General features: G+C 56.8%; 1 protein-coding gene across 1 annotated transcript; it reads right to left on the bottom strand.

Annotated features, from left to right (window-relative positions):
- Positions 1 to 513: 513 nt before the first annotated feature.
- RFLNA (refilin A) lies at positions 514 to 15,697 on the bottom strand. Its single transcript, XM_070386311.1, has 3 exons — positions 15,099 to 15,697; positions 3,830 to 3,939; positions 514 to 2,077 (listed from the first exon to the last, which is right to left on the bottom strand). Exons 1-3 carry the CDS (start codon positions 15,303 to 15,305, stop codon positions 1,744 to 1,746), a joined length of 651 nt encoding a protein of 216 aa, XP_070242412.1. The 5' UTR covers positions 15,306 to 15,697; the 3' UTR covers positions 514 to 1,743.
- Between the last annotated feature and the right edge of the window lie 254 nt (positions 15,698 to 15,951).

The following is a 15,951-nucleotide window of genomic DNA, read 5'->3' as shown; positions in this document are numbered from 1 at the left end:
CCACTAGGGAAGCCCATTGCAAAGACACCAGCACTCTGCTACTCAAAAGAGGGCACCATCCTAAGGCTGCTGAATGCCCTCCTCGTTCACAATCTGGGGCCCCAGAGGGCCCTCCAAGGATGCGGACCAGATGGGGAGAAGTTGTAACACGGTCAAGACCTGCTTTGCGGCAGCACAGGCCCTTTTCCAGGGATACAGCCGGCTCTGGGGGTCTGTGGGTGTTGAGGGCTGGCATACGGGGTGGCAAAGCATGGGAACATCAAATATTCAGATTGCCGGGACTTTATTTGGAATCGCCTCCAGACCAAGTCCCAGCGTGGGGCTGGGCCTCTGCATTAATTTCCTAGCTCCTAGGTGGAGCTGGTGCACCCTGAAGCTGTCTATGGGGAAAGGGGTGCTAGCATAGGGCTCTGACCCTTCCGAGTGTCTTCCTGTCCCCTGTGAGCAGCCGGGAGGGACCATGGGCCAGTGAATACCACCCCCTCCCGGGGAATCCAAAGGTCTTGGAAGCACGGAAGAGGGAAACTCTTTGAATTTGCACATTTTATTAAGATAATCAGTCATTCCTTAAGTTATTTCTTTGTTAATCAGAAAGCATCTTTGTGGAGAGACCACGCACAGTCTGTATAGTTATATAAAAATACCTTGCCTCTCCTGAACGTGAGCTCCAAGTTGCCCTTCTCCCCAGCGAGGGAGCTAAAGCCCCATCTTAGGGGGGAAGCCAGGGGAATGTCGGGGGTAGCCCCCACCTAAGGGTCCAGTCTGAGGGCATCTCTGTGGCCACGTTGGGGAGCTTTTGGGTCACTGGTGCCGAGCAGCCCCAGGTCGTGGCCCCGGCCCCCACGTGTCCTGGCTCTTCCCAGGAGCATGGGGGTCTCATGTCTTCCTCCCTGACCTTGCACATGTGCAGTGAGCCCTACAGCACGGCCATTGCCGAGTCATCACTGTAGGAGGGGAAGGCCTGAGCGAGGGCAGCCGGGCCCCACAGAATCTCTTTAAGCTGACGGCTGGCAGGTGGTGGTGGTCATCTCCAAGAGCTTAGACGCCTCCCCTTGGCACCTGGCTCGAGGGCTCTGATGTTCCCAAGTCCTGGTCCTGAAGGCGTCGGTGGACAGAGGTTAGCAGGCTGCCCTGCGGGTGAGGCTCTGGACACGGAGCTGAAAGGCTGCGGTGCAGACGGGCTGGGCCCTCCATCCTCTGCCCTGGGGCACGGGCATCGGGACAGGGTGGGCAGGGCTCCTCCTGGCAGCTCCCCAAACACAGCCCACTCTGGCCCTGGCATTGGCATCCAGCTCCTGGCCCACCATCCGCCGGAGTTTGCCGGGCTATGGCTCTGGGCGTTAAGCTGCATGCATTTGAAAGGCTCGCTTTGGAAACAGCCTCCTCCAGGGCTGCCGGGTTTCTGAATGGCCCCCTTCTTTCCTCCCATGCGGCCAAGGCTGGGATGCCTCCATCCTGCCGATGCTCAGGGTGTCCCCACCTCAGGAGCAGCCAAGGACACGTGCCTTCTTCTCTCCATTGCCGCCTATCTACCTGCCCCCGCCCCCTGCTCCTCCGAGAGCCAGGCCCAAGTTGCCTTCCCAAATAGGTGCTGATAAAATAGATGTGTCTATTGGGTGAGCCCCAGCAGCCAGGGTAAACACAGCCCAGGGTCCTTCCCAATAGCGGAGTCCATCCTCCGGCTGCCCCAGGGATGACCCTGGTTTGCCGCCGACAGCACCACCACCTGGGCCGGGCTGTGGGTCAGAGCGGCGTGGGGCCCAGGAGACCGGGCCCAGGGCGCGGGCACAGCTGCAGCTGCACACTGGCCGTGAACCAGCAGCGGGGCCGGCCCAGGCTGAGGTGCAGGGTGGTGCGGAAGGAGTTGCTGGCACACTTGGGGAAGATGATGGTGGTGCTGCGGAAGCGCAGGGCGCGAGGGCGCGGCTCCAGGGTCAGCTGGCTGCGGTAGTTGCGCCAAGTGCAGTTGGGGGCGGCCACGATCGTCTCGCTGTAGGCCGTGACCGTGGGCACCGGTGCATAGAAGACCTTGTCCCGGAAGTGCTTCTCCGATGCATACTTGACCTCAGAATTGCAGCTGGTGGAGGGGAGGACAGGGGTGAGCTCAGGACCGGGCAGTCAGGTCATGATCAGAGGGCAAGGTGAACATGGAGGAGCCTGGGCTCTTGCAAAATGTCAAGGTCAAAAGGACAAAGAAGGAACCCTGCCGACTCGGAGAAGACTCAAGAAACGGGCCAACTACATGCCACATGTAGTTGGCGGGATCCTGGACTGGGATTAAAAATAGGCTATAAAAGGACATTTGGGGACAATGGGCGGAATTGGACTAGGCAGTGGTCGTGTTTTTAGCTTTAGCTGGTCCGATTTTGGCAAGCGGACCGTCATTATGTGAGAGGATGTCCCTGTTCTCAGGAAGGACACCAGCCGGAGTTATTTAGAGGTTCGAGGTCAAGATGTTGTCATCCTCCTCTCAAACAGGTCAGAAAAAATGTTTTGTTTATGTAGAATGAGTGAGAGCGTGTGGCTGTTCAAGCCAACGGGGCAATATAGAAACAACAAGGAATCAGTTCAACCGGGGTCCCCTATACTCTTCCTGCAACTTTCTTTACGTTTGAAATTTTATCAAAATAAGTTCCCCCAGAGTAGCGTCGGCTCCTCCAGATGAGTGAGCCCCTTTCGCTGCCCTGGGCTTAGTCACTCAGTAGTGTCTGACTCTTTGCGACCCCATAGACTGTATAGCCCACCAGGCTCCTCTGTCCATGGGATTCTCCAAGGAAGAATACTGGAGTGGGTTGCCATGCCTTCCTCCAGGGGTGACCCCCTCATGAGTGGCCAGCTGCTCAGCACCCCCCAGCTCTGCTCCCAGATCATCACACTGGAAGGTAAAGCTGTGGGGAGCAGGGGCTTCACCTGTCTGTCTCCTTCCCCACCGGATCCCACGGGTGATCCATGGGGGGATGGAAGCAGACTCCCAAGAGCCCAGGCAGCCCGCAACCACCCTGGCAGGGGCCTCTGATAATAAAAACTAAAAAGGATAACTTTTCGGGCAGAAAATTCTTTAAAGTAGACCCATTTGTCTCCTGGGAACATATCTAGAGCTGGAGGAGCAGGAGGCAGAGGGTCCCACATCCCTGGCCAGGCTAGAGTGATGTGAACAAATCCATCTGAGCATGCCATGGATATGGGGGCCAGACCCACGGACCTCAGACTGCACCTTCTGGAAGCCTGAGCCCCAGAAGCCCTCTCAGGAGGGCAGATGGCTGGAGAAGAGCACCTGAGGGGGTGGGGTTGTCATTCAGTCGTATCTGGCTCTTTGTGACCCCAAGGGCTGCAGCACGCCAGGCTTCCCTGTCCTTCACTATCTCCCAGAGTTTGCTCAAGCTCGTGTCCATAGAGTCGGTGATGCCATCCAACCATCTCATCCTCTGTCGCCCCCTTCTCCTGCTCTCAGTCTTTCCCAGCATCAAGGTCTTTGGTCACCTTGGCTCAGCAGTGCAGGTGCCACTTGAGATACCCTGTGATGGGAGGGCACCTAATACACTTCCGGGCAATGGCTCCTTGGGGGATAAAGGGGAAATTTTTAAATAACAATCAGCCAGGTTGGAGGTGAAGTCAGTGTGGAAATGGCCAAATGTGGGCCTGGGACGGTGAGGTGGAGGGTGTAGACAGTAAAGGCCGCAGAGTCTCTCCAAATCACAGCCATGCCTCCTCGGGGAGCATCACCCAGAAAGGCTGCCTAGAGCAAGGGGAACCTGCAGAGACCCCCAGCCTGGCCCCCCACCCATCCCACCCCCACCCCACCCCTACCCAGCCCAGCAGCCCCACTCACCGGATCTCTGGTGTGGGTTCTGGGTTCACCTCAATGCTCTCCCCAAAGAACACAGGCAGCATCCGGGGCCTCATCTCTCGTGCTGGGGTGCTCGGTGGGTGGGCGGGGGGCTGTGGGGAGAGCCAGGGATGCAGGGTCACATGAGCAGCCCTTCAGCACTACGGCCTCAGCTCCCTGATGGACACAAGAGGAGCTCCCCACACCCTTCCAGTCCTGGCTTTTCTGGAAGGCTGCTTCTGCGGGGTCCATCAGGAAGCCCACCCCAGAGTCCCTCTGTGGAATCCAAGCACTCTGATGCCCACTCACCCACTGGCCTGCCCCCGCCACCAACCACCTGGTTCTCAGGCATCACTATAAAGGGACGTGGTCATGGCCTCTTTCTACAGTGCCCAGCCCACCTGAGCCCCAAGAGCCAGGCTCAGAGCCCTGTAGAACTGAGAACCCTCTCAAGGAGCCCCTGAGCCCAAGCCTCGCGAGCTGCCCCCCGGGATGACACTGCAGGACGGAGCTCTGCGATGGGCTGAAAACCACGCTCATCAAGGCAAGAGTTTCCTTCTTGGTACATGGCTGTGGGTCCCTCATTCAAATCCTTCGCCAGGTCCTCTTTGACCTCACCTGGATGAGGGATCACAGCAGTGGACACTCTTAGAGCGTGAACTGCACCAGGCACTGCTCTGAGGCCCCCGTGGATCCATTCATTCACTCACGGGATACGAGCTATTACTCGTATCCCTGTTGTATAGACGCTAAAACTGAAGCCCAGAGTGGCCAAGTAACTTGCCTGAGGCCACACAGCTAGGAAGGGGCAGAGCTGATGGTCTAGCTGCAGAGCCTGTGCCCTCGCCCACATTCCCCCACTGCCTCTCAATGCCCACAAGACTGGCGCTGTAGCCCCAAGACCTGACCTGTCACCCCCATGCTCAGAGCAAGCTTGCCCTCGTGCACAGGATCACAGAGCTTCCCATCCAGGCCCATATTCCGCTAGCCTTGGCCACGCCCCAGGCTGCCTCTGCGCCTTGGCTTATGTTCTCGGTACTGGGAACATCCTTTCCTTTCTCTCTGACTTGGTCTAAGGCGACAACTCAGAAACCAGCTTCCTGTCTTCCCGAACATCCTCTGTGGGGGTCCCTGGAGCTCCCACCTGCTCGTCTCCATTGCTGCGACCCCTTTGTGTGTCTGTCACCCCCAGACCACGAGCTCCTTAAGATTCAGGACCAGAGGACCACTCTATCCCCAGTGCCTGGTGCCTTTCAGACCCCGTGCTGTCCAAAGGCAGGACCTCACACGTGCAAAGCAGCACCCTGCTCCCCCACACACTTGTGAGCCCCTGAGCCAGCCCCATGCCTGTCTTTTAATCTGCTTATCTGCCTGTGATCACCAAAGCCACCTCCTCAGCTGATCACAGTGTCCCCAGAACACAGGCCAATGAAGGACCACAGGAAGAAAATACCCAAGACTTGGACAAACAAGGGGTTCCCCACAGGTCTCCAGCAGCTGTCCTCAGGGTGGTCCCATCTCTCCTTTGCTGGGCGTGGCAGGTAGAATAATGTCTCCCAAAATGTGAGGTCCTATTGCCCAATTCCCAGGAATGTGCAACCTTACGAGGCAAAAAGGCACTTTGTAGGTGTGATTAAGGATCTTGAGATGGGAAGACTGTCATGGAGTATCCAGTGTCCACCCCACCCCCCATCGTCACAAGGGTCCTTATAAGTGAAAGAGGGAGGGAGCGGGTCAGACTCAGAAAGATTGAGGCCATTACCCTGCTGTCTTAAGGATGGAGGATGGGACCACCAGCCAAGGAACATGGGCAGCCCCTAGAAAGTGGGAAAGGCAAGGATTCCCCCCTAGAGTGTTTGGAAAGAATGCATGCGTGTGTGCTCAGTCACTTCAGTTGTGTCTGACTCTATGCGACCCTATAGACTGTAGCCTGCCAGACTCCTCTGTCAATGGGGATTCTCCAAGCAAGGATACTGGAGTGGGTTGCCATGCCCTCCTCCAGGGGATCTTCCCAACCCAGGGCTCGAATCTGCATCTCTTATGTCTCCTGCACTGGCAGGCAGGTTCTTTACCACTAGCCCCAGCTGGGAAGCCCCCAGAAAGGATGCCTTGCCCAAATCCTTGCTTTCATTAATAGCCTGTGAGACCCATTTTAGACGGCTGCCCTTTGGAGCTGTACGGTATTCTTTACATTTATTTTGATTTTACTTGTTTGTTTTTGACTGTGCTGGGTCTTTCTCAGCACACATGCTCTTCGCTGTGGCACTCAGTCTTCTCTAGTTGTGGCGCGTGGGCTTGATTGCCTGGTGGCATGTGGGATCCTAGTTCCCTGACCAAGGATAGAATACACGTCCCCCGCATTGGTAGGCGGATTCTTACCCACTGGACCACCAGGGAAATCCCTGGAGCTGTAAGGTATCGAGTCCGAGTTGTTTTAAGCCACTCTGTGTGTAGCCATTTGTTAGAGCAGCGACAGGGGGCTCATACATCATGTGACCTGGCAAGCAACTCCCCACTCGGGGTTGCAGCCTCCTGGTCCCCAAAGTGGGGTGACAGGAGCACCTGCCTCACAGGCCGTAGTGAGGACTGCAGGATTCAAAGTGTGTAAATGAGTGGGACTGTGCCTGGCACTGAGCAAGCTCCATATAAGTGTGGGCTTGTATTCTGAATGCTTTTCATAAAGGGTCAAGAGACAGGGGTGGGGGTTCCTCTCCAGAGAGAGGTCAGTCCACACCCCCTTTTTAAGCTTGAGACAACCCTGCTCTGACCTGCCAGAAGCAAGCACGCATCATTCAGGAGATTTAAGTTTAAAAATAAAATAGTGATGGGAATTCCCAGGTGGTCCAGTGGTTAAGATTCCACACTCACTGCCGAGGGCCCCAGTTCAATCCCTGGTCGGGGAACTAAGATCCCACAAGCTATGCAGCACAGTCAAAATTTTAAAGAAAGAAAGAAAAAGTGACAAGATTTTGGAACTTCTGGTGTTCTCCATGGCTCTGTGAACTCAGCACTGACCTCAGCTATAAAACTCCATGACTTGATGTTCGTAAAAACCATGCTCTCTCCCTGCAAGACTCTCTAAAGTACGAAAGTGAGCATGTTAGTCGCTCAGTCGTTTCTGACTCTTTGTGACCCTGTGGACTGTAGCCCGCCAGGCTCCTCTGTTCATGGGATTCTCCAGGCAAGAATACTAGAGTGGTGAGCCATTCCCTACCTGAAGTATGGCACTCCCCCAAATGTGTGCAGTGGTTTGCTGAGCACCTACTGTGTGCTGAATACCTACTGTGCACCAAATCCTGTGTGGGTTGGATGAATCACAGTGCCTCCCAGGATTCGTCTTGTGGACACAGAAGAGGAGAGAGGATGATGCAGGCATGCAAGGGGCTGTGGATGTGGGTGCTAAGGTTTTCAGTGGCATCTCTAGGTGGAAGGGTAGAGGGAGGAAGGGGTAGCCTGCTACTGGTTTTCATCACCCACCCCCACCCCACCCCCACGAAAGAACAGTTCCTAAGCTCAGAAGCAGGGAGTAATTCTTTGGGAGGTAATGAAGAACCAGGTACCACCATCCCTCTCAGTTTCACTCAAGCCTCCTGATGAGAGCCGAGTGCATGTTTGGGGCCCTATTCTGGCCAGATTTCACTCCCCGACTGGCTGCCAGCAGAGGGGACTAGGCTGACTTCACATCATTGTCCCAAGGGCCCTGGTGAAAAACAGCTAAAATTCGTCCCACCAGGGAGTGCCATACAAGAGCTGGGGGAAGCTACTGAAAACCCAGACGGAGGCTGGCATCCAGGGACCTGGGCCATAGGACAGCTGAAGGCCACCCTCGCAGGGCTCCAGGGACCCGTGCAGCTCCTAGGTGCCCCACAGCTGCCTGCCTGGCCCCAGAAGCTCGGGGCTCAGTCTTGCAGCTACAGTGGCGGGCCAGGAAGGCAAGCCGCCGACCCTGTAAAAGCAACTCACCCAATTCCCCACCTCCAGCCCCTGGACACCCCCATGGGAGCCACCAGGGTAAGGGCGGGCTGTGGAAAGGGTTGGGGCACACGGGCCCAAGGGACCACTTCTGTTGCTGCACCTGCTCACCTGGCCCAGGCCACGTGGAGCGAAGAACACTCCCAGGCACCCTGCTCCCCTCACCACTCCCCAACCCGGGGGCAGCCATAGGCCAGCTTGTTTCCCTAAAGGCCCAGGTGCTTGCTCCACTATGAAGAGGACCCACTGAGAGACACCTGCGCTCAGGGAACCTGCTCACCATGCCTCAGTTTGTCCATCTGTACAATGGGATTATGCCATTTGTGAAGCCCACAGTCCGGGGTGCCCAGGTGTAGGCTGGCTAGTGTCCTCGGGGCCCCTTGAAGCCCTGAGGGGCAGGGCCAGAGGAAAAGCAGCTGAGTCTCTGGGGCAGAGGAGTGGAGAGGCTGAAGGCTGGATCCTCATCTCCCAGACACCACGCCCTCCACCCTAGGATGGTAACACAGTTGGACCAGCCCTCAAATCCTTCTGGGGACCAGAAGAGCCCCGTTCTGGCCTGGGGAGGGGGCTGGCCTGGCTCCCTGGTCTCCTGGGCAGGCAGGGCATCTGCGTGGGGACCAGGGAGGACTTCAGAGAAAGCAGGACCCAGAGAGCAGTGAGTCGCGGCTGCCCTCTGCCCACCAGGCCCCACCCGCCTTGCCCCGTGATTCATGTGTGAGGATAAATACTGGAAGTAAAAATACACATGGGCGTCTGGAGCGCTCCCTGTCTCTGGCTGCTGTACACAGCACGGCCCACAGGACAGCAATGAAAGATAAGCGCTGCTGGGCTGTGAGAGCTCCGTGCCGTGTGGTGACAGCCCAGCCTGACCGGGGGTCCCAGCCTGGCTGGCAGGGACAGCTAGGGACAGCAGAGGGGCGTTTGTCCCCAGCCTGGGTGACCCACAGTGGTCCCTCACCTGCCACTGCATGGAAGGTGGCTAGAGCCACATGTGTCCCACGAAACTTTCTGCTCAGTCAGGGGGTATCAAGCCCCCATCAGTGGAGAGTGAGTGGCAGGAGGAAGGGTCCAGGGAGACCCCACACTGGCGTGGGGGCAGGGCATCCTCATCAAAGCCATGGGGAACCTTTGTGAGGGCTGAAATGGACCTTCTCAAGGCTGCTGACCTAACTGGTGGCCATGGTTTCTACTGCGATCAGAATTAAACTGATGATCTTCAGCATGTTTGGGGAGTTGAGACCAAAAGCTCCCATGGTGGGCTAAAGTGGACGTTAGCCTTCACCCATGAGGAAAGCGATTCAAGAAGGGGTTATTTATGCCCCAAGAATCCTCATCCTTTTTATGAAAGGCCTTGGGGATTGGTGGTCAATTCTGGGCTGCAGCGCGGGCAGGCAGCTCCCAAAGGCTAGGTGCCCAACATGGAACAACAGAGGAGGTGAGCGGGGCCAGGCTGGGGGGCCAAGGGGACCCCAAATGGTCCAGGGGCTGACACTCAGAGAGTGAACCTGAGCAAAGCCATAGACCACAGGTCGGAGGCGGGGCTGAAGGACAGGCCTGCTCCCCAAGACAAGTGACCAAAGAGGCCCAAGCCACAGAAGGGTGCTGGGTTGGCTTGTGACCCCCACAAAGGTATATGTGTGTGTGTGTGAGTCACTCAGTCCTGTCCGACTCTCAGCGACCCCATGGACTGTATGTAGCCCACTAGGCTCCTCTGTCCATGGAATTCTCCAGGCAAGAATATTGGAGTGGGTTGCCATTCCCTTCTCGAGATCTTCCCAACCCAGGAATTGAACCCTGGTCTCCTGCATTGCAGGCAGATTGTTTATCTGAGCCACTAGGGAAGCTCCCACAAAAGTATGTTCACATCTTACTTGCTGGGACCTGGGGGTGTGACCCTCCTTGGAAATAGGGTCTTTAAGTAAGGAAGATCAAGTTAAGATGAGGTCCCACTGGGTGGGGGTGGGGCCTGATTCAATACGGCTGGGGTCCTTATAAAAAGAGGGAGCTTTGGACATGGGATATACAGAGGGAAGAAGGTCACATGGGGATGGGGGCGTGTGTCTACAAGCCGAGGCACACCGAGGCTGGCGGGCACCACCAGAAGCTGGGACAGGCGCACGGATGGGTTCTTCCCTAGAACCTCTGGACGGACGGTGGACCTGCTGACACCTGGGTCTCAGACTTGTGGCCTCTTTGTACTAATATCCCTCCCCTGACAGGAAGGCCAGGAGTCCCAAGGGCGAAAAGGACAGACCCATCTCCGGGTGCCCCTCCGCTGGGTGCCACTTTCCCAGGATGGTGGCTCCTGATCGCTCCCTCACCCCAGAGCAGGGCGAGGGCCTATTTGTCTTCTTTTCACACTAAGGCTCCAGGCGGAGCTTCTCAGACAGGTGAGCCTTTCACAGAGAAGCGGGGCTGTCAGAGAGGTCGCTGGGTTTCCGCTGGAGGCCGCTGTGTCCAGGATTAAGCAGATGGGGGCTGAAAGGAGCCGCCAGGGTTTCTGGCTCCTCACAGCCTTTCTTCCTTCACACAGGCTCCTCCCCCTGTGGCCTGACACACCTGGTTCTCTTCCCCGACCCTGCTCAGGCAACTGTGCTGGTCAGGGACACACCTGTGGGCCTGCTAGGGGGCCAAGAGGCTGACCTTGTCTTCACAATCTGCCATACACCTAACCTTCCACTTTTCTCTTCATTTGTCCATCCACTTGTCTGTCCATCCCATTCATCCATCTATCCATCCACCCATCCATCCGCATGTCCATCCATCCATCTATTATCCACTGTCCATTTATCCACCCATCTGTCCATTTATCCATTCATCCATCCATTTGTCCATCCAGCCTTCTCTCCACATATGCATTCATCTGCCCATCCTCCCATCTGTCCATCCATCCATCCATTCATTTGTCCATACATCCTTCCCAATCCTGGGCCCTAACTGCCTAATTCCTAACTCCCTTCCCTCTCTGCCTTCATCCTTGGTTTCATCAACACAGACTAGAAACAGAGAAATGAGAAAATCCAAGCATCCTGGGGTGGAGGACTCTGGGGGACACAGCCAAGATCTTAAGACGTGGCTGTGACCAAGATTTCCAAGAGCTGGGCGGCAGCCCCAAGAAATTTTCAAGGATGGGGCAAAGACAGCCCACTCCCCATCACTAATTCTACCTGGATCTGGCCTCAAGGGGTGCCCTCAGAATCCAGATCCAGGAAACCAGCACCTCATCCTTCGGGAAATTCTCCAGCGGGCCACTCAGGCATACACTCGATGTATAAACAGACCCCTGGAGATGAGATGGGGGTGACGGGACCCAGAACACTGGCTGCTGGAGAATCCACATCCATATCTGAGGGGTAACAGCTCAGACCACCACCTCTGATCACAGTGGGGCGAGCCCTTCATCTGCCACAGGTGGTAAGCTCTCATCTCCCCCACCCCATGGTGGCTGTCCCCTCCAGTGGGCACCCAGAGATCATGACTTGAGATCCCAATGCCATCTGCACTCCCCCTAAGGGCGGTAAAGAGGGACAGGGCTAGTTGCCCGAACTGTCCAGGTTAACTTGGAGGGGTGGGTGTCTGCCAAACACACTCACTCAGCCCTCCTGGCAACATAAGCCTCTCCCCAACGATGCCCCCAAAGTCCCCCAGCTCCTTCCAGGCAGGACAGGGAGCTGGGGAGGAAGTACACGGGAGCTGGCGGTCCAGGGCCTGGGAGCTTGAAGGTGGTACAGACGGCTTCTGTCCTGTTCCTGGCTGTATCCCTCAGCGGGCCTGGCTTAAATATTCGAAGGATGAATGCAGCTGACAGGCAGAGCCTGGCTGGCCCGGCAGGTGGCCTTGACTGGCCTGGTGTCCTGCAGCTGAGCGGGGCCCCACCTCATGGAGATAAGACCTCTTTCCACCCTCCACAGAGCCTGTTCCACACAGGCCCCTCTCAGTCAAGTCTCTGATTTGGGTTTCTAAATTTGGGTTTCTAAATAGTCTGGGAACTCATGAGGCTCTCAAAAAATGAAAATAAAACAGCCACAAGTCCCTTTTTAAAAGACCAAATGGAATTTTACTTTCTGGCCTCAGCTGGGTATACAAGTCCCTGTAATGGCCTTGGCTGGCCTCACTGCAGCAACTCCACCATGCCAGCTTGCTTCTGCCTCAGGGCCTTTGCACTGGCCATTCCCTTGGACTGACACACGTTTCAGGCCTATGACCATGAGGGCCACTCTCATTTTTCTGGTTTCCATTAACTGTCACTTTCCTGACCACCCTGTCCACTCGCACCCACCTCTTTAAGGGCACTTAACAGTCCGTCTAGCGTTGTATCACGTATTTAAGTTGGTGACTGTCTCTCCCACTAGAATGCCAGTTTCATGGTGGCAGGGACCACCTTTGAACATCTTGTTCACCACTGTGTCACCCACGAGCCCCAAAACGGCATGACGTACAGTAGGTGCTCAGTAAGCATTGATGGAATGATTCCCAGATCTTCCTTTGGCTTGAGAATTACTAGAAACATTACCACCTTTGCTTCAAAAAGTGGGCAAGAAAAAAGAAAAAAACCTATGGTCAAGATAGGGTGGGGGTCGGGGGTTCACTCACACCCAGCCTGGTCCCCAGCGCCTTTTAGGTCTTGGGGGGCAGTGTTGCAGCCAGCCAGTTACCCTACATCCATGGAGTACTGTCCAGAAGGTAAGTTTAACTTATTCACAAAAAAGTAGGGGGAGAGGGGACCTCTTTGTAGAGGGTGAGCAAATTTAACATGCACGTCCAGCATAATAAATACGATGACAAGCCTGTGAGGACCTCAGTGACCTGGGGGTGGGGACAGAACTGCAGCTCACCCCGCCCCCGTCCGCCCACTGGGGCGTGTGGCACCAATGTTGACCGGGAGGGCAGTGCCAGGAACAGGGTGTCAGAACAGAGGTGTCTACACCAGGCTGAACCCCTGGCCCCCCTGGGGTGCCAAAGCAAACCCGGCCCTGCGTGCAGCCAGCCTCTTCCTGGGCATTTGAAACCATCAGCTCCAAAACGCAGGAGAACTTTCTGTCCATTTGTGCAAGATTGGCAGCTGGTATTTTTGCCTACATCTGCTCCCGGGAAGCATTCTCAGTGCGTGTGTGTGTGCGTGCTAAGTCACTTCAGTCATGTCTGACTCTTTGTGACCCTGTGGACTGTAGCCCACCAGGCTCCTCTGTCCCTGGGATTCTCCAGGCAAGTATACCAGAGCGGGTTGCCATTTCCTCCTCCAAGGGATCTTCCCAACCCAGGGATCAAACCCACATCTCTTATGTCTCCTGTATTGGCAGGAAGGTTCTTTACCACTGGCGCCATCTGGGAAGCCCCCCAGTCAACTATACTTCAATAAAAAATTAAACAAAAAATAAAGTATGTTTAAAAAAATTTTTTTAATAAAATTTTAAAACCCACGCAGATAGTTAATTAGCCACACAATGAAAAGTAGGATAATGCAAGGTTTAAGCATAGATACTCTGAAGCCCAATTTCCTGGGTTCTAATCCAGCAAAGTCACTGACCTCTCTGTGCCTCAGTCTCCCCCTCTGGAAAATGGATCTAACAAGAGCACCTACATACGTCATAGGGATATCATGAAAATGAAATGAGTTGGCAGAAGTAAAGAGCTTTAGGACAGTTCTTAGCACATGGGAAGGCTGTCTAAGTGCAGATGTCATTACCTGTGCACACAAACCCCCAGGTCTTGCCCTCAAGCCAAATTAAAAAGATTAGAGACACAGCTCAGTTCCATATCTGGCATCTAGTTAGCAAGGAGAGGGAAAAATAAAATCAACCAGGACAGCCAAGACAAGTAAGCCGGGTGCTCTGTTCCTGTGGCTGCCCCTGGCTGGCAGGAAAAGCATCCAGAAAACCTTCTACAAGGCAAATTCTGCGTGACCCAAAGAGTAAAGGGGAAGCCTGGTTCTCCGCCCCTATCCTCCAAGCCCCACTGTGTGGGACACCAGAGGAACTGAGTCCCATCGCGAGCAGCCCAAATAACCCCCATTCAACAGTGCCAAGTCTGAGACACTTGTGCAGGAAAGTTGGCGCGTTCCGATAACAGGATCAGTTTCACTGCCAACAGCCGGGGTCACACCTATCGATCCCTGGAAGTCCGGAACGCCTCTCCCACCCCCTCACCCACAAAGAGAGAGCAAAGTTCAAATTCAACACGTAATCTCGGTCTAAGACAGGGGTTTCCCAAACTTTGCTGCACTGGGATCGCCTGGGGAGGTTTTAAAAAATCCTGATGTCCAGTTTGCAGCCTCTAATAAATCAAATGAGAATGTCTGGAAGTACAAGGTGGGTATGGGAATTTTTTTTTTTTAATCTCCCGGAGATTCCCATGCGCTCTCAAGTTTGGGCCCCACCGGAGCAGAGAACCAGGGAGACACCAGTGACATTCCTGTCTGTAGGCAGGAGGCGGGATAACCATTCCTTTCGGTTCTGGGGAGATTTTCCAATGAGCAGGATGCATTTACTGCCTTGTGAGGGACCAAGCACTGCCAGGGGCCCCAGGAAAGTGGTGCCAGGCTGGAGTCCTGCTAGTACACCCGTTAAAGCGTGCAGAGAGCTGCAAGAATGGGGAGATGCCACTGGGCCTGGGAGCAGCCTCCGGATCTCAGTTTATCATTCCTCAAATTAGAAGGCACCCGATCCCGCCCGCATGGCTCCCGCCTGCCGCGGAAGGGGTGGGGTGGGGGGAACCCAGTCTCAGCCCAGCCACCAAGCGGGGAGACCCTGGCAGTCCACCTAAAGGTCCCACCGCCTCTGGCAAGAGGTAAAACTCTTGTGCCTCCGGACCTGGGGTTCCAGCCTTCCCCAGGCACCGCCTCAACTCCACGTCAACATCCCTCAAAATCCCGAGGAGGAAGGGTTCCTGTCTGGGTTTGGTTAAAAAAAAAAAAAAAAAAAAGGCTTTCACGTTGGCAGCACAAGGGGAACAGTAAACAGGGAACCTGGGTCCATTGCTGCAGCCTGGGGTTCCAGCTCACCTCTGGGAAGACAACCTCTTTGAGAATTTCAGATGGTCCTCACCCTCTGTTCTTTTACTGCTGACAGTAAGACTCCCTAGAGAGGTCGGCAGCCAGGAAGAGGTCTGCAGGGATCAGGCTGGCCCACCCCCACCTAGGCGCCTCGATCCCCACCTGGGGAGCATGGCTGTCACTTGGGACACCTTCTAGGCTGGGGGGATGCCGGGATGAACCCAGGCCCGGCTCCTGAAGTACCCCGTCTCCTTGGGGGGTGAGGGGGGCGGGCACTGCCCCCCTTTCTGCCCGAAGGTGCGTGCTTACCGCTCTGGCCTCGCCGGGTCCGGGGGCCTCGGAGGAGGCGCCGGCGCCCCCAGCGCGGGCGTCGAGGATGCCAGGCGCCAACGAGTAGAAGGGCGGGCTGGGGCTGGGGCTGGGGGGTAGCCCGGAGTCGGGGCTGTCCAGCACGCCCTCCCGGCTCTTCTCCTTGAGGCTCTCCTCCATGCCCTGCAGATGCAGGTGGCCCACCATGTCTGGGGGGCGCGGGGCGCAGGCCCCTGGCTCCTCGAGGGGCTCCTCCACCGCGCTCCGGGGCCCGGGGCGGGCGGGCGGCGGCGGCGGCGGGGCGAGGGCTGCGCGCGCCCGGGACCTGCAGGCAGAGCCGAGAGGCGGCGCGTCAGGCCCCGGGGCTCCCAGAGCCCCCGGGTTCCCCGACCGGCCGGGCCGTGCGCGCCGCGTCCAGGAGGGGCCGGCGGTCGGGCGCTCGGCTCTGCGCGCTCGGGGCGGCCGCCGCGGCGCTGCCACGCCGGGCCTGCAGCCCGCCCGCCGCCGCTGGCCGCGCTCCAGCCACGCCGGCCCGGCCTCGTCTCTGCGCTCCACCGCCCGCGGCCCGGCCCAGCCCGAGGCGCACGCCGCCGCGAGGCCCTCTCCGCACCTTCCCGGCCGCGCCTCCTTTTCTAGGCGCCTCCTCCTCCCTCCTCTCTCCTCCTCCCGGCCCACCCCGCCTCCGGCCTCCTCCGCGGTGGGCAACCGCCCCGGCCGGCGCCTCCACCAGCCCGCGCCCGGGGGACAGCACAGCTCGACGTTATGTGTGTTTTAGTCGCTCAGTCGTGTCTGACTTCTTGCGACCCCATGGACTATAGCCAGCCAGGCTTCTCTGTCCATGGGGATTCTCCAG

This window comes from Bos mutus, chromosome 17 (assembly GCF_027580195.1).
Source record: "Bos mutus isolate GX-2022 chromosome 17, NWIPB_WYAK_1.1, whole genome shotgun sequence".
NCBI classification, from domain to species: Eukaryota; Metazoa; Chordata; class Mammalia; order Artiodactyla; family Bovidae; genus Bos; species Bos mutus.
Note: the sequence above shows the minus strand (reverse complement) of the source record. Positions and strands in the feature narration are given on the sequence as shown.

Coding starts and splice junctions, on each gene's coding strand:
- RFLNA (XM_070386311.1), bottom strand. CDS start 15,305: ATGGTGGGCCACCTGCATCTGCAGGGCATGGAGGAGAGCCTCAAGGAG. Junction 3,940..15,098: donor GACCCGGCGAGGCCAGAGCG/GTAAGCACGCAC, acceptor CTCTCCCCACAG/CCCCCCGCCCACCCACCGAG. Junction 2,078..3,829: donor GAACCCACACCAGAGATCCG/GTGAGTGGGGCT, acceptor CCCCTCCACCAG/CTGCAATTCTGAGGTCAAGT.